The sequence below is a fragment of the Penicillium vulpinum genome (genome assembly GCF_028829585.1).
Source record: "Penicillium vulpinum strain IBT 29486 chromosome Unknown utg000001l_segment0_segment0, whole genome shotgun sequence".
NCBI lineage: Eukaryota > Fungi > Ascomycota > Eurotiomycetes > Eurotiales > Aspergillaceae > Penicillium > Penicillium vulpinum.
In genome coordinates this window covers 4,076,459-4,097,288 of record NW_026643241.1, presented here as the reverse complement: position 1 = coordinate 4,097,288, position 20,830 = coordinate 4,076,459, and the positions used below count along the sequence as shown (strand labels likewise).

The following is a 20,830-nucleotide window of genomic DNA, read 5'->3' as shown; positions in this document are numbered from 1 at the left end:
CATTATTTGAAATCATCATTTGGCATTGTCATACTATTATTACATTTGCTGGCAAGTTTCTGGTCCTGTTGTGGGCATTGGCCACCACCAAGGATGCCTTCTCGGTGTTCTCAATGAAAATCCTGCCCAGGGATAACTAGTAACTAGCCTGGAATTTGACTGCGCAGTGCAAGCAGATATCAAACGTCTCAAAGAGAGCATCGAATGTTCGACCTTGTTTCTCGCCACGTGTGTATGCCACAAGTTCTTCATCCAAGGCTTCTTTGCGACAGACAGAACAATACTTGGACACCCCAGGTTCTTGAATGGCGAGGAAGGACAATCCGCATCGTTCTATATGAATAAAAGGTTAGCCTATTCGAACCAACAAATTCAAATCACAGAAAGTGTGACCTACCCCAGACATGGCCATTGGCGCACTGAGCCGACTTTGCCGTGGGCCACCCAATTCCCACATCGCAAATTTCGCACTTCTCGTAAATATGACCGCCAGGGCCAGTGAGTTGATCCATAGTCTTCGCAGCTATCGGGGCGGGGCCACTGTTGCATTTGGAAATCTCATCCCTCAGATCTGCGCCTGTTACTACTGCGAGGCGCTCTAGAGACCGCTGAGCGTGAAGTCGAAGCGACTGATCCTTTTCACCCACAATGGCACGACAGGCAACGGCATAAACCAAGCGTTGGCTCTCCGGGTCAGGTTGAATGTCGCCACTTTCACCAGGTAGCACAAAACGTATCACTTCTCCTGTCTGGTTGTGGCCGGAAGTTTGACGATCGGGGACGTGCGCTGTAAAAAGGGATTGTGTATTTGCCGTCGGCTCACCCTCTTCTGTAAAGACAATCATAGACCTGTCATCAGAGGTGATGCGATACTCAATCATGTCCGTTGGATGTGAAGTGAAGATAACCGCAGTCATGTTGCGATAGGATGCGAGCCCCCAGATTCTTGAGACTGACATTCCTCCTAAGTTGTGCTCAAGGTCATAATCATCCTGGAAATCTTCAATCATACGTTTCCACTTTGGCTGTTGTAGAGCGTTGTTACTTTGGAGTTGGTGAAGTTCTGTGACTAAGCCAACTCCGCCGAGTGTGCCTAGGTGGAGCTTGCATGTGTCGCTTTGTTGATTCATGGAAGTGAGCATTGCTAGAGCTTGTCAGCACTGCCGAAATGGCCTTATAGATATTGTATGACATACCAGCAATCGGTTCCAGGTGCTTTCTTTGTTGGCCCTTGTTGTCCTCTGTTTGTGGCTCATAGATCGGGTAATCACGGAATTCGAAGGCATCAGAATTGGCAACACTACCCATGTACACAGCGTAGGGCATAGATATGGTTATAAAACCTGCCATGGCACCCACTGCCAGAGCAATGGACGTGGAAGATCTCTGTTAATGGTTCATTAGCGAGACAGCCCATTTGAGCATGAATGTAAGAGATCGAGCGTACTGTATGGAGCCATCTAAGAGGGCCAGCGGTGTTGTGATATCCCCATTTGTCATTCAACCTGTCCAAGGGATGCTCAACCAAGCATGTGGCTAACTTGTACTCTTGTGAGAACTCTCCGAGCGAGCTTCTGATAGTGACTTCAAGTTTCATGAGCCGAAGCTGCGTTCCACACACCGCAGCTATCATAGCGACTGCGCAGCCGAAGTTGTCTGGGCTGATCGCTGGTGAAATCTGCCATGGACCACAGGAAAGTGCAGTGGTGCGCTTTCTCTCTCTGAGCGCCTTCTCAAAGAGTGACCCAGGGCAGACCATACTCTTTTTTGGTTCCAGGTTATTGAGAGTGTGGCGCGATAGAATTTGAAGATCATAAGGTCTGGAAGGGTTATTAATTCTGCGGACCTGCAACAGCATCACTTCATTGAAATCGTTCACTACTGTTAACAACGGGATTCCCCAGCGACTTTCGTGCGAATGTAGAAAGGAGGAGCCTGCGGTAGGCGCTGAAGGCTTCAAAGACTCGCACCAGGTGAAAGATCGAATGTTGACCTTCCGGAAGCCATGGCTTTTTGGATCCTGTGGTGGCTGTAGCTGTGGATAAAACACATGATTGGCGACAGTAACCCTAGTCCATTGCTTCTTAAGGCCAACAGGCTCCCAGAGCGACAGTACCAGATTCGACGTCAGCACAGCTAGCACACTACGTCGATATTTACCTAGTCCGGCAGGTGACCAAGCCAGGCTGATAACATTGCTTTCTGAAAGGTCAGCGGCGACTGAAAAGTCATCTCGATTTCCCGGGAGGTAGGCTGGCCATTCAGAGTTCGTAAACAAGTTGGCTCTAACACGAGCCACGAGCCAATCTTGGGTTGAGTTGGGGGCGGAATCATCATCCTTGCCATTCTTTGGCGTCTGTAAAAAAAGTCAGTCATATTCAACCCCATCAGATAACTAGATACATACCAGGATTTGGAAGTATTCACCCGCAGCGATAGCAAGCTCACCATCCGGGGACCAAGAAATGGCATTGGGACAGGATGGATGTAATGGTAGGGCCACAGGGTTCAACATGGTATCAAATATCGGGTTTTTGCTGCGCCAGCATTCTTGATAAATGAATTGTCTGCGAGGTAGAGTATGTGAAGAAGGAAAGCCGGGCTTTTGTTTGGGCGGCATTCTGCTGGTTGATTCCTGAGGAATCAGGCTCCAACCACAACCCTAACGTAATCCACTACCGAGTGACGCACACTACCGAGTGACGCACCCCCTCCCAAAACGCGTCAATTAATATAACCCTCTCTCTTCAACCACCCACTATGCCACCAATTCGTTCTCGATCGTCTAAAGATTCAACCGAGCAAGAGGGTAGGATCTTATTAGCTATCCAAGATTTTAAGAATGAAAAATTCTCTTCAATTCGTGAAGCTGCGCGCTGTTTTAAAGTGCCTGAGGCTACCCTCCGCCGCCGCCTCCGGGGTGTTCAAAACCGCGCGATTTTACGCGCTAACTCATATAAACTGACTGAGCTTAAAGAGCAATCTCTTGAAAAATGGATACTCTCTATAGATCTACGTGGAGCAGCCCCCCGGCCTGCTACTGTACGAGAAATAGCGAATCTTCTTCTTGAAAAGCGCGGATCTAGCCCGGTTCTTTCGGTTGGCGAAAATTGGGTTACAAAATTTGTTAAACGACGTCCTCTTCTCTCCTCTCGTTTCTCGAAACGTTATAACTACGAGCGTGCGAAATGTGAGGATCCAAAAATTATAAAGGAGTGGTTTGATCTTATTCAAAAAACTATCCTACAATTTGGGATCGATCCGGATAACGTTTATAACTTTGATGAGACGGGTTTTGCGATAGGATTAACGGCGACTGCGAAGGTTATTACGAGAAGCGAATACTACGGTCGGCGAGCACTTTTACAACCTGGAAATCGTGAATAGGTGACGGCTATTGAGTGTATAAATACTACTGGTTGGGCCCTTCCACCGTGTGTGATTTTTAAAGGCAAAGTCTTTATTGAATCCTGGTTTGACGGCCTCCCGGACGATTGGCGATTTGAGGTTAGTCCTAATGGATAGACCTCTGATAAAATTGGACTTCGCTGGTTAAAAAAGCTCTTTATTCCTACCACTTCTATACGTATAAAGGGGGTATATCGGCTTTTGATACTTAACGGCCACGGAAGTCATTTAACCCCGAAGTTCGATGAAATCTGTGAAGAAAACAAAATTATACCGATCTGTATACCTCCGCATTCCTCTTACCTTTTACAGCCTTTGGATATAGGCTGTTTTGCGGTGTTAAAACGCTCGTACGGCCGGCTGGTTGAAGCAAAAATGCGGGTTGGGATAAATCATATTGATAAACTTGATTTCCTCGAAGCATACCCTCTCGCACGAATTGAAGCTTTTAAATCAGAGACTATTAAAAACAGCTTCGGAGCAGCTGGTTTAGTCCCTTTTACACCGGAGAGAGTGATTTCGAGGCTTAATATTCGTCTTCGAACCCCTACCCCCCTTCTAGCCGGGGTAGTGATTGGGATCCAAAAACACCTTCGAACTATATGCAATTGCAAAAGCAAGCCTCCTCAATAAAAGCACTACTTCGTACGAGATCAAGGAGCCCCCCTAGCCCGCTCAATTCCGCTATCAACCAGGTTTTAAAAGCCTGCCAGATCACGATGCATTCCGCCGCACTACTAGAGAAAGAAGTGAGCGATTTACGCGCTGAAAACGAGAAGAAAAAGCAAAAGCGAACCCGATCTACAAGGACGATAGTCCACGAAGGGGATCTCTCAGTTCAGGATGTTCGTGAGCTACGTTCAGAGCCATTTAAGGCTCAAGTAGCGCGTATCAACAACTATCGTGAGCAGGTTTCGGAAGGTTTAAGGCCGCCCCCCCAGGCTGGACGAGCATGTGGAATATGTAGGAAGCCAGGACATAGGAGAGAGACATGTCCAGATAGATGATGATTTTAGTTTATTTAATTTAATGGCGTTTTGGTTGAGATAAATGCATTTGAATTCAGGAAGTTGGGTGGGGGTGCGTCACTCGGTAGTGTGCGTCACTCGGTAGTGGATTACGTTAGTTAACAATAACTTTGAAAGTCACGTCAAAGTTACTTGACGGGCGATTGATAAGAATAACGATATTGAAGACCTCACGCGCAGTGAAAGGTGAAAGAGAGATTGATTATTGGCTTTACAGAGGTATCTAAGAGATTAAGAGAGCAACAGAAGAGAGGAGGGGGTATAACGAGACTCCACGCTGCGTTGCGCAGTACATAATCATATACATGGAAAGGTCCGGAAAGAAATAGATGGATACTCTATGCAGAGGGAAACCTGGAAAGCAACCGCGGGTGAGTGAATATGTTATTCCAAACCGCAAGCAAAGGTAGTTGCCCCGACTAAATGGGATGACATCTAAGCTTAGATCGTTCATTGAAGGATATCAGTCATAACCATATTACCACCGAATACACTGCAAAATTTTGGTGAAATTAATCCACCCGATCCACTCTCTGCACAACCATCGCAGTCGCAGCACCGCCGCCGTTGCAGATGGCAGCCACTCCATACTCGCCGGGCTGCAGTTGGTGGAGTAATGTGACGAGAATACGCGACCCCGAGCTGCCGAGAGCGTGACCGAGAGAGATGGCACCTCCGAGCATGTTGACTTTGGCATTTTGCAAACCGAGAATCTAGAAAAGTTAGTCCCGGAGACGGGATATAAATGTTAGGTAAACACGGCACTGACCTTTTCATTGGCTTTGATGACAGCTGCAAAAGCCTCGTTGAATTCCCATATCGCCACTTGGTCCTTGGTAATACCAGCACGCTCCAGCGCAATCGGAACTGCCTTGGCAGGGGCCACTGGGAAGTCTACAGGGTCAATGGCGGCATCGGCTGTGGAAACAATACGGGCCAAGACACGGCTGCCAGCACCATATTCACGAGCAATATCCTTGCTGCCCAAAATCAGAGCAGATGCTCCGTCATTCATGGTAGATGCATTGCCAGCGGTTACGGTGCCAGTCCCATCTCGCAAGAAGGCAGGTTTCAGAGTCTTCAACTTATCGGCACGCAAATTTTCGAAGCCCTCATCTCGCTCGACAACGGTATCGCCTTTCTTACCTTTCACAGTGACCGCGGCAATTTCATCGGCGAACTTGTTCTCCTTCCATGCCTGCTGGGCCCGCTCATATGATTGGATGGCATATAAATCCTGGTCTTCCCGCGAGATGTCATAGTTCTTCGCAGTATGTTCTGCGCAGATTCCCATATGGAACTTGTTGTAAACGTCCCATAGACCATCCTTGATGAGACCATCCTCCAGCTTGATATCACCAAAGGGGGGCAATTGGCTGGCACGTGCCATATAATAGGGGACTCGAGTCATGTTCTCCATGCCACCAGCTACCTGTGCCTCTGCCAAGCCCAGTTGAATATTTTGTGCGGCAAGTGCCACTGCTTTCAAGCCAGAAGCGCAGACCTTATTAATTGTCGTAGCTTCGACGGTGGAAGGCAGACCGGCAAAAATAGACGCCTGACGGGCAGGTGCCTGGCCTACTGAGCCCTGCAAGACATTTCCCATATACACATCCGTAATCTTCTCGACAGGTACCTTGGATTTAGCTAGGGCGGATTTGATTGCAACAGCGCCAAGCTCAGGTGCTGATACGGAAGCAAAAGAACCATTGAACTGGCCAACCAGAGGTTAGTGAATTGTTCAGAACATTTCTCCAAATTCACACACCTTTGCTGTTGGTGTCCGAGAGGCACTCAAAATGTAAGCTTCCTGAATCTCTTTGCATGCCGGGCGTGTGGAACTGAACTGTCGCTGGGCGCGGAATGCGGGGAAGGCCCGCTTGGGGAGACGAACAGACAGGCCTGGGGAAATCATCATTTATTTTAGATAAGGATGAGTTGGTGAATCGATAGGATCTAGTAATGGAAGGGTTATTGAAAGGAAAGAATAAAGAATGAAGAGCTGAGGAATACTGTTGCATGTGCATATCGGAAACCATGTAACCGCCTATAACCGCCTCTCCGCTTGGGCCGAGGCACCCAAGGCGGTCGGGGTTATGACATACTTTGGAGCCCGGAGCACTCTTGATTCTAATCTAGCCTTTTTAGGCTAGTTTCTCCATTAGGGTATTTTATCCGATCTTCCCCTCTATCGCTTCGCTGCATATCGCCTTACCGTATCAATGACTTTCGGGTTTCCTCTCCTCCCTCCCTCCCCTCTCCTCCCTCCCTCCCCTTTCTTTGCCCTTCTCATTTGACTGCCTTCGGAAAGTCCCAATATCTCTAGCCACATACACACAGCTTTATAACACTTTTTAAATCGCCTTACGTCTTTCCCGATTGTTCTATCATGTCTACATCCGCCCGCCGTCGTCTCATGCGGGACTTCAAGGTACGCGTTAATATGATCATCTCGCCTTGGATTCTTCGAAAGTTTCTGCTGTATCCATAAATAAACTTAACTTAAATCATTCCTATGTTTCTTTTGGGCCCAATTTGCTTTCTAGATTCTTCCTCAGTGTCTGTGTCCAAGATGATTCGCCCCCGCTAATATTTCCATGCTCACAGCGCATGCAAACCGATCCTCCAGCTGGCGTCTCTGCATCTCCAGTCGCTGATAATGTCATGACATGGTGGGTTTCTCCTAAATTATCTTTCAGGGTCTTCACAATGGTTCTAATGAAATGTTAGGAATGCTGTCATCATCGGTCCCGCCGACACGCCGTTCGAAGATGGCACATTCCGTCTAGTCATGAACTTCGAAGAACAATACCCCAACAAGCCCCCGGGTGTGAAATTTATAAGCCAAATGTTCCATCCCAATGTGTATGGAACCGGTGAGCTCTGTCTCGATATTCTGCAGAACCGCTGGAGCCCGACATATGATGTGGCAGCGATTCTTACTAGTATCCAAAGGTAGGACTGGGTTAGTCATGAAAGATAAATATACAGATGCTAATATGCGGCTTATCAATTCTAGTCTCTTGAATGACCCTAACACCTCGTCTCCGGCCAACGTCGAAGCCTCGAACCTCTACAAAGACAACCGCAAAGAGTACACCAAGCGAGTGCGAGAGACAGTCGAGAAAAGCTGGGAGGACAATTGAAGAATCAAATTCGCTGAGCTGAGTTCGATGGGCTGATATTCTTATGAATGAGCACAACAGCTTGACCGTTTGATCTGCACAGCGTGGGGTTTCTGGCGCTTGGTATCTTATTCTTTCAGGTTGTGTATTCTTTTCTCGTTTTATTCTTTTTTCTTTTTTTTTTTGATATCTCTAGTTCATGGTTGATTCTTCATCCTGCGTCGGGTCATGTCAGTCATGTCAGGCGAGTTTACAAGGTTACATAGTTAGTAGTCGTCTCATAGTTAGTTTAGTTTTAGTGCATTAGCCTGCTTTTCCTGCAAACATTGTGCTTTGGTCCCTTGAGATATGCACTATAAAAACTAGAGCTGTACGAATGAGGATCCAAGCATATAATATGTTCAAGCATTATATCCTTGTATAGGTGGTTCTCGATACATTAAGCTTATCTACAGGGCTGTTGCATCTCCGAGTCCGGGGGCGGTAAGCCCAAACGGGGTGACTGTCAACAGTTGAAGTTCCACTCTTTCGCGTCTACCCCCCTCCCCTGCAAAGTCCCGTTGTAGGCTTCTTGCTTTGGCCGTTCTTTCTTTGCGGTCTGGCTATTGCTTTTATCTTTTTGTTCATTCCTTGAGCGTTTTGGTCCACGGTGCACGTGGACCCCCTGATCGTCAAACCCCTCCTCCAAGCCACACCGCAACAGACGAGTTCCCATTTGAAACGCCTCTGACGAACCCCGAAACCTATCTGCCCCTTCTTGGGGTCCATCTTCTAGCTTGTGCGTGTCATAGCCAAGACGTGCTCTACAAATATGGCGTGAGTATACGCTAGGCCCTATCTTGAGTTGGCCGTCACTAATATGGTTCCAAAGGTCCGCGGGGTCGAACACCATTAAGGGTATGCACAAAGCTGTCGCAACAAAATAAACCGCACTTTACTGGGACTGAGATTGATTGAACATATATAGTGGTTGCTAGATTCCGTCCGCAAAACAAGGTCGAATTGGCCTCCGGAGGTAAACCTATTGTCGAATTCGAGAATGAAGAGTCATGTAGCATCAACGTGGGTCTGAACTGAAGCCATAAACTGTGAGGGTTATACTGACAAATATTTCAGTCCCGAGAGGGCACAGGGGCCTTCACGTTTGACCGGGTGTTCCCTATGGACACCGCGCAAAACGACATCTTCGACTTCTCTATCCGACCGACTGTGGACGATATTTTAAATGGATATAACGGAACGGTTTTTGCCTATGGCCAGACTGGTGCCGGAAAATCATATACGATGATGGGTTCTGACATCGATGATGACATAGAGAAAGGTATCATTCCACGCATGATCGAGCAAATCTTCGCCAGCATCCTCACTAGCCCAAGCAACATCGAGTACACCGTACGGGTCAGCTATATGGAAATTTATATGGAGCGGATCCGTGATTTGCTAGTGCCCCAAAACGACAACTTACCGGTTCATGAGGAGAAAGCTCGAGGAGTTTACGTTAAAGGATTGCTGGAAGTCTATGTATCCAGCGTACCAGAGGTCTATGAAGTCATGCGCCGGGGAGGAGCAGCACGTGCCGTTGCTGCAACCAACATGAACCAGGAATCGTCTCGCTCCCATTCTATCTTCGTTATCACCGTCACCCAGAAGAATGTCGAGACCGGGTCCGCCAAGAGTGGTCAATTATTTTTGGTTGATTTGGCTGGTAGCGAAAAGGTTGGAAAGACCGGTGCAAGCGGCCAGACTCTGGAGGAGGCCAAGAAGATCAACAAGAGTTTGAGTGCGCTAGGAATGGTCATCAACGCGTTGACCGATGGCAAATCCACACACATTCCTTACCGTGACTCCAAACTCACTCGAATTCTCCAAGAATCCCTCGGTGGTAACTCTCGAACGACCTTGATTATCAACTGTTCGCCCAGCAGCTACAACGATGCGGAAACAATCTCAACCTTGCGTTTCGGTGTGCGCGCTAAGGCCATCAAGAACAAGGCCAAGGTCAATGCAGAGCTAAGCTCCTCGGAGATGAGGCAACTGCTGCGCAAAGCGCAAAGTCAGGTCATGAATTTCGAAAACTACATCTCAGCGCTTGAGGGCGAAATCGTCATGTGGCGCAGCGGTGATAGCGTTCCGAAGGAGCAATGGACTCCCTCACGGGGAAACGAACTTGTCAGTGCTGCGAGGGCTGAAGCCCGCGCCCCACGGCCGGGTACCCCCTCGCGTTTACAGGAAACTGTGCGTTCAGAAACCCCGCGCCCAGATTCACGGGTTGGAGATCGGTCCAGCACTCCCAGCCTAGTGCTGGAGAAGGACGAGCGTGAGGAATTCTTGCGCCGTGAGAATGAATTCCAAGACCAGCTTTCAGAGAAGGAATCACAGATTGTCAGCATGGAGCGCAGCCTCCGTGAGGCACGCGACGAGCTTAGGTCGATGAAGGAGAATGGCTTACGAACTGGCAAGGACAATGAGCGCTTGGGCACAGAAGTGAATGAGCTCCGCATGCAGCTCGAAAAGGTCTCCTATGAGAGCAAGGAAGCCGCCATCACCATGGACGGCCTCCGGGAGGCCAACTCGGAACTCACAGGCGAGCTAGATGAAGTGAAGCAGCAGCTTCTGGATGTCCGAATGAGGGCAAAAGAGACCAGTGCGGCACTTGATGAGAAGGAAAAGAAGAAGTCTGAAAAGATGGCTAAAATGATGGCTGGGTTTGACCTCGGTGGCGATGTGTTCTCCGATAACGAGCGCAAACTACAGGCCCTCATCCAGCGCGTCGATGCTCTACACCAAATCAGCTCGGAAGGTGAAGTCATTGCGCCAGATGACATTCTTGAACTTCGCACGAATCTTCTCGAGACGCAAGGCTTTATCCGACAAGCTGAGCTGACTGTAAACGACCGAAGTGACTTTGGCGAGCTGCAGGACAGCCGTCGTGCAGACTTGGAAAAGAGGCTAGATGACCTTCAGCGAGAGTACGAGGGTCTCTTGACCCGCAACTTGGGCGAGGGTGACGTGGAAGAGATTCGAGGACGACTAGAGCAGGTTTATTCAACAAAGAAAGATGCTGAGACTGCCGCGGCTGAGGATCTTCGTTCTGACATTTCACGCAAGGATGAGGAGCTGACCAAGTTGCGACAATCTCTTGTCGACACCCAGTCTCGGACCTCCACCAATGGTACCGCAAGCAAGACTTTGCAACAGCAGATCACCGAGTTCGACGCCATGAAGAAGTCTCTCATGCGTGACCTGCAGAACCGCTGCGAGCGTGTCGTTGAGTTGGAAATCTCCTTGGATGATGCACGAGAGCAGTATAACAACGTCCTTCGATCATCAAACAATAGAGCTCAGCAGAAGAAGATGGCCTTCTTGGAGCGCAATCTCGAGCAATTGACCCATGTACAGCGTCAACTCGTGGAACAAAATAGTAGCTTGAAGAAGGAGGTAGCAATCGCCGAGCGGAAATTGATTGCAAGAAATGAGCGCATTGCCAGCCTGGAAGCCCTACTTCAGGAGAGCCAAGAGAAGCTTACTCAAGCCAACCACCGGTACGCTTTGACTTATTCCTCCAATTTTTACTTAACATCGCCTGATACTAACTACACTAATAGATTCGAAGCTCAACTCACCGCTGTTAAGGAGCGCCTTGAAGCAGCGAAGCAAGGTTCCACCCGCGGCTTACCGAGCATGGATGGGAATGCGAGTTTTAGCTTTGGGGGGTCGCGCATCGCGAAGCCACTACGCGGGGGTGGTGACGGGCCGGCGAATGCGAACGTCGCGGGCGTACAATCGCAAGAAGCGACCGGGAAGCGCAGCAGCTGGTTTTTTGATCGCCGATGATCTCAACTCACCAACAGAAAGCTGCTCGTTCCTTGCCCAATTGCTTCTGAGGCTCGATGGCTGTCTGCCGTGCACCCCAGATCTTGTGCAATTCGTGCTTCTTTCGCTAGCATGTGGTTGATATTGACTAACATTGATCTATCTCGATTCCTCTTTACGCTGTCTCACGAGTTTCTTCTTTTTCTTCTTTGATCATCTGATCAGCAGCCTTTTCTTCTTGTTCTGATGTGATTTTGATGCATATTTTCTTTCCCATTTTTCCTTGCATTCTTCATTCCAGTACATTAGATCGAGCCCTGCATGCCGGGGACTGGCTCTTGCGTCTTCCAGATACCCTTGTACATCAATTCCAGATAGAATGGAGAAGAGCTGGTAGTTAGTCTGCGGCGGGGCCGAGTCGAGTGATTTTGATGTGACATTACTATATACGAGACCCTGTCAAAGCCAGCTCACCATTCCCACTCTATCTAAAGGTTATAGTCAAGTAAAGGAAAAAAGTCAGATCAATTTTCGAGTCGAAAATCAAGTTGATATAGACACTGTATACATTTCACTACCAAGTTTGTACTTGTCTCAAATATACAAAGACATGGGGGCTAATCGAAAAGATAAACACAAGAACACAAAATAAACTAAAGAGACATAGAGAAAGCAAAGAAAAACAGATAATACGCAATGCATCCCCTCGCCTGTCCAAAAGAGAATGCCTCACATTGCGCCAGTATTCGCCCAAGCAACAATCTAAACCAATCCGTCGTAAAGCGACAAGGCACTGACGATGGTTTCGTCCCGTTTGCTGCCTTCTTTGAATTCCTCGATGTCGAGACTGCCATTCTCATCTTTGTCCATCATCCGGAAGATCTTCCGTACGCGCTTCTCCGGGGTATCTTCGTCTTCGGGGAGTTTCACCATGGATCCGACCTGTATCCCCATTATGTATTAGCATATGACATCGTTCACAACCGTCATTTATACATACCATCTTATAGATCGCCTCGACAATGGCCAGCATTTCGTCATAAGTGATCTTCCCATCCCCGTCAATATCGTACAATTGGAACGCCCAATCCAGCTTATCCTCCATCTTGCCCCGCGAAGTCACGGAAAGCGCGCAGATAAACTCTTTGAAATCGATCATTCCACTGTTGTCCGAGTCGAAAACACGAAAGACATAGTTCGCAAAGGATGATGGGTCGCCGAATGGGAAGAACTGCCGGTAGATTTTCTGAAACTCTTCCTTGGTCAGGGTACCGGACGGGCAGTCCTTGAGGAATCCTAGACATGTCCACAATTAGCGATCGCTCTTTATAAATTCGTGCCTTATGCATGTCGCAAATATCCACATACCTTTATACCACTGTTGTAGCTCCTTCTTATCGAAATGTGTTGCCCGTTGCAACTCATCGAGCTGCGTCGGCGAAAGCTTGGATTGACTGCGGAACACCGGGTTAGCACTGGTTTTCTCCTCCGCATTCAGGTCGCGTGATATTAAACATGATCTCAGACCGAAGGTACGGCCCCGGCGACTTTCAGGCTTGGCTTGTTGTCCCATGAGAGAAAGGCGCATGCTGAATCCGCGAGATCCGTTCCCCCACGTTTTCGAACAGCGTGAGAGGATGGTAACACTTACGACTTTCCCATGATCAAAAACACCCCTCTGAATATTATCAAGCGCTCAAGCTCAAACCAAATCGTGGACTGACGGCCTTGTAATGAGCTCGGAGTGGTGACGCGGGGTAAAAACAAGCGGGATGTGTGGCTGAGTTGTGGCGAATTGTGGCTAGTATACGCAATAGGCTCCCCCAGCGATGTAAGATGAAATGAGATGATAGTTAAGTGAACTATTACAAGAATATCGGTGGATTTGAAAGATTGAAAAGAAGTTGAAGTTGAAGGTGGCGAGAGAACAATGGGGAAGGTCCAGAACATCCGAGGCCCTGAGCTTGGCACTTTTCTATCAACTTTACAACAATCTCATTACGCGTATATACATATAGTCAGTCCTCTTTCATTTCTCCATATCAAAAAATTTCTAGTCTATCTGAGATAAGGCAAACCTCTCCAAGCAATGTATGGGGCTTCTTTCTTTTAAAAAGAGGAAAATAAAGAAAAACAAGAATAGGGAAGTTTTCTTTCGTAAAAACCCCAAGATGCAAGGCTAAATGTTAAAAACACGAATAGGAAGACCCTTAGTCCACCTTAATTGAACCGTATATACGGTGGATGAATGCCCAACTGGCAAAGAAACCAATGGAACCTGGACAGAAGTCAGCAAAAAAGGCCCATCCGGAAGAGACGGGAATGAAAACGTACCAGTCAGAACAAACACAACGAAGGCGATCAGCGCCGAATAGCCCACATAGAGCACCGCCCCCGTTAATCCACCAAAGCTGACGCGGGTCGCCCAGAAAATGAGCGCATTCACAAAGACATATCCTCCGGTCATACCCGCGCCTATAAACGCGCGCCAATGCCACCGGTAGTTCTCTGCGCACAGCAAGAAATACACTAGCAAAATGGTCGTAGCTGCAGAAGTGATGACCATTAGGCCGTAACAGAGAAACAAGAACCCGAACATGTAGTATATCTTGTTGGTCCAGAGGGAGGTCATAATGAAGTACAGCTCGACGAAAATCGCAGCGAAAGGGAGAATTCCGGTCAGCAGAATCGATGGAATTGTGCGCAGGCTACCAGCCATCGGAGGAACCTGCCGAGGAATTTGGTTTGTCTTGGTAGGACCCTCAAGCGGCTATTGAAAAGTGAGGTTAGTCATTTGAATGCCTGGTTATTGGGGTGAGGTTTTGATAGTACCGATTGCTTGAATCCCAACCAGCTACCTGCCACGCTCAATGGCACACTGATAACAAACCAGATCAAGACCAGTGCCAACATAGTTCCAAATGGTACGGCACCGCTGGATCCCTTGGCCCAAACAAAGAGATTCAGCGTGAAGAAAGTACCAAATATAATGCCAGGGATGAACAGAGGTGTCATGATAATGTTGCGCCTCCAAGCATCGCCGCCGAATGCCTTATACACTCGCGCTGACACGTAACCCCCGATGCCACCAAAAATGGCGGAAATCAGGAGAATGGCAGTAGCCAGGAACCCACGGTTGGAAGGAGAGAGGAGGCCAAGGAGGGCAAATGCTACAAATGAAAATTAATACCCAATAGGAGAACAGCACCAGTCGGACTACCTACCGACAGTCACACCAGCCATCATAAAGAGCTGGGCGCCGCTGCCAGCCATCACACTCAGCAGTAGTGGAGACTTAGGACACCGGAAGACATCGCCATGGACCAACTTCCAGCCAGAATCCTCCTGGACCCCGTCTTCGATCGCAGCCGAAGTACCATCCAAATCATCGAGGTTGAACGATTCCAGCCGATTGTAGCGAGCAATATCCTTTTTCAGTGCGCGGACTAGAATCATACTGACCATGCCCACGAGGAAAACCACAAAGACAGCCGAGTTGATGAGAGAGAACCAGTGAATCTTTGGGTTATAGACTTGAAGATACTTATCCCACCGGGTAGCCCAGGCTGTAGGGGACTCCCTCCAGTACACACTATACGTCCAAGTGAGTTTGGTATCCCCATCCTCGTCGAGTGTAAGACCATTGCCCGGAGTACCACATTCAACGGTCCCGTCTTCTAAAGTCCGGGAGTCCTTCCGCGATTCGGGCTGGACAAGTACTCCAACAACGCGATATTTATTCTTGCCGCCGAAGCCCACCTTATGGTAGTCAATCACAATGTCGTAGTGGTTGTTGATCAGAGACTGTCCGTTATCATCTACATCACCCAGTGAGAAACCAGGGCTGTAGGATTTGGTCTTGGTAACACCGTCATAGTTCAACTGCGCGGCCGGCAGCCCATCCACAATCCAGTTTATATTGTAGCCCTGAGCTATTCGCCTGTTGACCCACTTTGCCCCACGAGCATCGATTTCAATCTCTCCACATACCGCTTTGCAGGTCTCGTTCTTCGCCATATGAAGCTCGAATGGCGAGGTGCGAATTCGATCACCGAATAGAATGCTCCCCAGAGATTCCCTTATATCTTGAGGACCATCTTCGGGTCGGCAGAACCCAAATGCCGGATGATAGTAGTCAAATGAGATGACTGAATGAAGCTGGTCATCACGAGAGAGGCTGGGAGTGAGGCGGTTGACGTAAAGTGGAACTGCCTGTCCTTCGTCGTAGGAAGTTGGTGCAACACCTGGCAAATAAAAGGCCGTAGTCAAAGAAGGGATTGCTAGTAGAGCCGATGAGAGAAGAAAGGCTCGGTCGGTGAACCGCATGGTGATTATCTCTATAGAATTTGGGAGCCTGGAAGTCGACCTCAATTGGTTGTTTGGGAGAGAATAGGAGTAGAACTCGGGTCTCAATGGATGATCGCAAAAGAATAGGGGGTTGTTTATAGCTAGAAGCTACCCTAGAAAGAGAGAGTCACGGTCTCATCCGTGAGAAACTCACGATACTCGAAGGGAGGTAAAACGTCAAAAGAAACAAACTGCGACCTAGTGACAGATTGGCAATGACGATCACTGTCGGCGCAGATACACCAGGATACCGGAGGATTTATTAATCCTAAGTATGCAGTAATATTTCTTATGTAATCAGGACAGTATAAATTGCCAGGAAGTCAATACAGCAATACGGAGGGTTGAAGACCATTGATTGGACCCATACATTTCCACCATACGGAGTAGTCGGACAGTTATGAGCCCGGTTCGCACTGAATAAGACTACTATATCGGTATATAGTACCTAGCAACTTGCTAGAAACTGTCTTATAAACCTCCACGAAGCCACTCCGCAGAAAGTTATCCCTTGTTTTATATCAAAACAACACAGTATCCAGCAATAGAAACAGCATCGATTCTCTCCGCCATAAAGGGCGATAAACTGAAGGATACACCGCAATGGCTCACCTGGTTTGCGAAGGTGCAGCTATACGCAATGCAAAAAAATGTCTGGGATCACTGCAACCCGGATACCCCGTTAACTGAACGACCTGATACTCTAAAGGAACCGGTACAACCAGAATATCCTGAAGAGGGCACCGAAACAGATCGAAGGAAATAGAGAGACTAAGTAGACGTATATAAAATAAGCTATACTCGATAGGAGAAGCAAGCAAAGGGACTGAGTGATATAAATAAATATATCCTTACCTATCTTGACCTAGTACACCACCTCGCACTGATTATATATCGTACACCGTATGATAGACTTATATATCTAAAGTCTCGGTTCGCTCGATCGACCGCGTATAAGGAGGAAATCCGAATAAGTTAGAAAGTGTTTACAATACAGAAGCCGACTAGAGATATCGATAAGTGGCTCTAAAAGTGGAACTCGCTAAGGGAGTAAGCGGTTAGTCTTAGTATCAAGGACAGAGATACTAATAGGGACTTCCTGCACACCGTGAAAGAAGTTCTACCTATATAGTAGTAAGGCAAATACCAGGAAATAGTGATAGAAAAGAAGGTGTACGATACCCGAGATCTCCTTAAATCATTCCGCGCGATAAATCGCGAGATAGGAGTATAGGTGGTGTTATTAACCACTCCTCCAAAAGGCGCTTTCTCGACCTAGTAAGGTTACTAAGAGGCGAAACCGGAAACAAAGTAAGAGAAGCTTCCGTTTAAGAAGAGACACTACCCTTATAGTAGCTCACACCCGAAGTATAAAGTTGCTACTTACTAGCTCCTAAACGAAGCGATTCGGCCAGAAGGGTATACCCTAAACGAAGGGAAACTAGAGAAAGCAAAGAAGAAGTTAGGAAAGGACTACGCTTAGAAGCAATAGGTAGATAAAGTGATAGCTGAAGCTCAGTAAGCTCAGTAAGTATAGGAAAAACCAGCCGAATCCGCCAACTAAGTTAGCTTTGCAACCACTTTTCGAAGCAAGCTAAGTGAAGCTATATAGATTAGCAAGTATATACTCTCTGTAGCAAAGGTAGGCGAGCCCTCCCTCCGTGACCGGTGGATTCTTGATACCGGATCAAGTGCGTATATCTGCAATAACCGAGCCCTATTCGTCGACTTCACACCTGATATAATTGACCTAACAACCGGAGATAGTACTACGTAGGTGCTAGGGAGAGGTAAAGTTAGACTTTTAGGGAGACACCCGGTAAAGGGAAGGATAGAGATCACCTTAAGCGACGCTCTATACTCACCAAGTTTCTATATAAGTCTCGTGTCGTACGCGATACTAAAGAAGAAAGGCGGCCTCTGGTACCAATATACAAACTGTATACGGGACCCAAATAATAGACCTATCGTCTGTGTGAACCTATAGGATCAATTCAATCTCTGGATCTTTGATAAGCTAGGCGAGGCTCCGCTACAATAAGTATATACTGTGTAGTAAGCACAACGGAAATCAGTGAAGCCATAGGAATCAAGGGCTTCCTCTGAAATTTAGCACCGACACCTAGTATATATTCAACCGCGGACTGTAGCAAAGCTTGCTACTATAGTAGACGGCGTTGTTCTTGACGATAAAGGAGGAGTAAGCACAGAGCAAGAATCTCTATATCAGACCTATAAGATAGGAAGTGCTCCGAGGCAGATTTCAAGACGATAAGTTAGACGTACCTTTAGACGTTTTAGAAGGGTGTATTTCGACCTAATTCAGCTGCAGCCAGCCTACAATAAGCACCGCTGGATATCCCACTTCTACCTAGAAGGACCGAGATTCCACTGGATTATGACTTACGAAGTGAAACCTGAATATCAATTGGCTAGACTTCCGCACAACCCAGTTTGGGTCGAAGGTCTCGACCCAGAACCCAACCCAGTCTGGGTCTGGGTCGAAACCTCATAACCCAGGCCCAACCCAGACCCAGTGACTGGGGCCCCAGAAAACCCAGTATAGCCCCAGTTCGACCCAGTTTCTGCATAAATTATGGCATAAATATTTAAATAACATACTGTCATTTTCCCCTATTATGGTTTCTATATCGAAATACTACACTCTCTACCAACAAGGGAAAGGAAATTTTAAGAAATTACCTCGTTCTTCAAAGCAATATATCTGGTTCAAGATTAATTACTTCTTCAAATGCTTTATTTCATATAGAAAGGTGGTATATATTGGCTGCTGGTTTTCTCAAGCGTACGATAGCATTCCATTTAAAATACAAAGTATACCCCAAGTTATAGATATATATATTCAATATATATCAATATAATATATATTTTCATCTATAGAGTAAAATAATTTTTGAATTCATTTATTTCTCTTCTTCTGTTTAATTTTAGAGCTTATATAACTATAGATAGATATCTAGTAAACCTTTACATTCAAAACTACTTACTACCTCTTAATCTACTTGGTATATACGACTTGAAGGGAGGGTAGGAAGAAATATTTTGAGAAGGATTAATAGAACTGGGGTGGGAATTGGGGTTTGACTGGGGTTTTACTGGGTTTACTAGGTTCTTACCGGGTTAAATAGGTTCTTACTGGGTTCTTACTGGGTTAAATAGGTTATGACTGGGTCTTGACTGGGTTATCTCAGGGGTATTTCTTTAGACCTATATAATTTTAGTATAATAGACCAATCAACAAGAGTAGGATGATTTACTATATTTGATATATCAATATTCCTAGACACTTCTACAACTTTAGTATATTTCTTCCTTTGTACGTTAAAGAATTTCTCCCCTTACATCCCTTTGTATATATTATATATCATTCTTATATTATATCTCAAAGCTAACTTTCCGACTTTGCATTGTCGCTCTATAGTGGTGATCTTGACGATCTCTTATATATTTCAACTGGACAAGTCACACCATCCGCAAGTTAACACACAATCGACTCAAACTTCCGAAGACCAGATAATCCCCTCCTAATCCCCCCTTTATTGAAACGCGTTGGACCCGACCGTAGGAAAGGGTTTATTCTATACGATACAATATTATATAACGATTTTGTGGACTAGTGGTTAGAGACTGACTACGGGAGGAAAAGCAAGCTTAAATAGGATTCGAACCGCTATACAGAGATCTGGAATAGCTACTATCAGGTAGCTCAGGGTATTGATAGCGCACCAAAGGTTATATACAAGCGCTGTGGGAAGATCCTAGAGTATCCTTATACACTAAGCCCGAACAGTACAGGCAAAGCGCAGTATTATAGTATATCAACCATCCAGAAACATCGGAAAACGGCTGGTTGTTTACGGTCGGAAAAGGGGAAGAAAGCAGAGATTACAAACTTCCTACAAAGAGAGGTATATTTTATATTATAAAACTAAGTAACTATACTAATTTATTATTATTCTAGGGAGAGGTTTCAGCAAGCATACCCTTCTTACAAGAAGATTGGGAGGAGGATCTCCTCCAATTTCTTACTCTCAACCGGCTCCCATTCTATCTAATCGAGTATCCATCATTCAAACGCATCATCAATAAAGCTCGTTCCGCCCTATCCCCTCCAGTGATCCTATCTACCGATACTATCCGTCGCCGATTGGGTAGTCTAGTCAAAGACCGGCAGCAGCGTATCCTTCGTACGCTACCTTCTGGCTCAAAGATATCCATTACGCTTGACTGCTAGATATCTCTATTCTCGTAGGTATTTATAGCTATTACTGGCTATTTTATTGACAGTGATTGGGTATATCGTGAGGTACTACTTAGGTTTAAGCCGCTTTATAGTATATATACCGGCTCTTACCTAAGTAGTGTTCTTATAGAAACCCTAGTAGAGCACAATATTAAAGATAAAGTATTCGGGTTAACAACAGATAATATATCAAACAACAAGACATTAGCTACTGCTCTCTAATAGGCTTTATCAGATGATACTATTATCACCCGAATACCATATCTTACCCACGTTATCCAGCTTAGCCTAAATCAGCTTCTTGCTCGGATTAAGGCAGTTCCATTAAATAAATCAGCCGAGACAAGGTAGACAGAGAAGCAGTTAAGGCTAGCCCAAGAAAATACGAAGCAAAGTCAGATCTCCTCTATACTAAACAAAGTCCGTTATCTTACGATTTACGTTAATATAAGTCCCCAGCGCAGAGAGACCTTTTACAATCTTCAGACAACTAATATCAAGATCGTTCCAATCCAAGATATAAAGACACGATAGAATTCTACGTTCCTTATACTTCGCCGGGTAAAGAGGCTACGTACTATCTTCTCTTTATTCTATACAGAGTATGATTGTGAGGAGATACTACTCAGCGAGCAAGAGTGGCGTTAGATCGACTATCTTCTTTGTATCACCGAGCCCTTCTTTAATTATACAACACAGCTATCAAAGACTCGAGATATCACTGCCCACTATATATTCAAGATCTACAACAAACTATTCGATCATCTTAAGCGATTATAGGCACAGCTACGCCGAAAGCGTATCCTATAGAAGAAACAGATACTAGAGGCCCTTAAAGCTGGTCG

The 20,830-nt window shown here is 46.5% G+C and overlaps 6 protein-coding genes across 6 annotated transcripts; 2 read left to right on the top strand and 4 right to left on the bottom strand.

Annotated features, from left to right (window-relative positions):
• Window positions 1-136: 136 nt before the first annotated feature.
• On the bottom strand, window positions 137-2,515 carry N7479_001481 (uncharacterized protein; the record flags this gene model as incomplete). The annotated part of the gene is made up of 5 exons (XM_057249178.1): window positions 137-333; window positions 398-1,144; window positions 1,197-1,386; window positions 1,448-2,356; window positions 2,408-2,515. 5 exons carry the CDS (start codon window positions 2,513-2,515, stop codon window positions 137-139), a joined length of 2,151 nt encoding a protein of 716 aa, XP_057113610.1.
• Window positions 2,516-4,948: 2,433 nt separating this feature from the next.
• N7479_001480 (thiolase family protein) lies at window positions 4,949-6,351 on the bottom strand (the record flags this gene model as incomplete). The annotated part of the gene is made up of 3 exons (XM_057249177.1): window positions 4,949-5,149; window positions 5,206-6,150; window positions 6,205-6,351. The coding sequence occupies 3 exons, from the start codon at window positions 6,349-6,351 to the stop codon at window positions 4,949-4,951; spliced, it is 1,293 nt and encodes a 430-aa protein (XP_057113609.1).
• Window positions 6,352-6,825: 474 nt separating this feature from the next.
• Window positions 6,826-7,582, top strand: ubc2 (E2 ubiquitin-conjugating protein RAD6; the record flags this gene model as incomplete). The annotated part of the gene is made up of 4 exons (XM_057249176.1): window positions 6,826-6,867; window positions 7,044-7,108; window positions 7,167-7,391; window positions 7,456-7,582. 4 exons carry the CDS (start codon window positions 6,826-6,828, stop codon window positions 7,580-7,582), a joined length of 459 nt encoding a protein of 152 aa, XP_057113608.1.
• Window positions 7,583-8,372: 790 nt separating this feature from the next.
• Window positions 8,373-11,395, top strand: N7479_001478 (putative kinesin family protein (KinA); the record flags this gene model as incomplete). The annotated part of the gene is made up of 5 exons (XM_057249175.1): window positions 8,373-8,377; window positions 8,433-8,458; window positions 8,529-8,623; window positions 8,678-11,103; window positions 11,167-11,395. 5 exons carry the CDS (start codon window positions 8,373-8,375, stop codon window positions 11,393-11,395), a joined length of 2,781 nt encoding a protein of 926 aa, XP_057113607.1.
• A 741-nt stretch (window positions 11,396-12,136) lies between these two features.
• Window positions 12,137-13,036, bottom strand: N7479_001477 (EF-hand domain-containing protein; the record flags this gene model as incomplete). Its single annotated transcript, XM_057249174.1, has 4 exons — window positions 12,137-12,316; window positions 12,375-12,670; window positions 12,743-12,828; window positions 13,026-13,036. 4 exons carry the CDS (start codon window positions 13,034-13,036, stop codon window positions 12,137-12,139), a joined length of 573 nt encoding a protein of 190 aa, XP_057113606.1.
• Window positions 13,037-13,584: 548 nt separating this feature from the next.
• On the bottom strand, window positions 13,585-15,700 carry N7479_001476 (transmembrane 9 family protein; the record flags this gene model as incomplete). Its single annotated transcript, XM_057249173.1, has 4 exons — window positions 13,585-13,652; window positions 13,709-14,144; window positions 14,207-14,544; window positions 14,599-15,700. The coding sequence occupies 4 exons, from the start codon at window positions 15,698-15,700 to the stop codon at window positions 13,585-13,587; spliced, it is 1,944 nt and encodes a 647-aa protein (XP_057113605.1).
• Window positions 15,701-20,830: the final 5,130 nt, after the last annotated feature.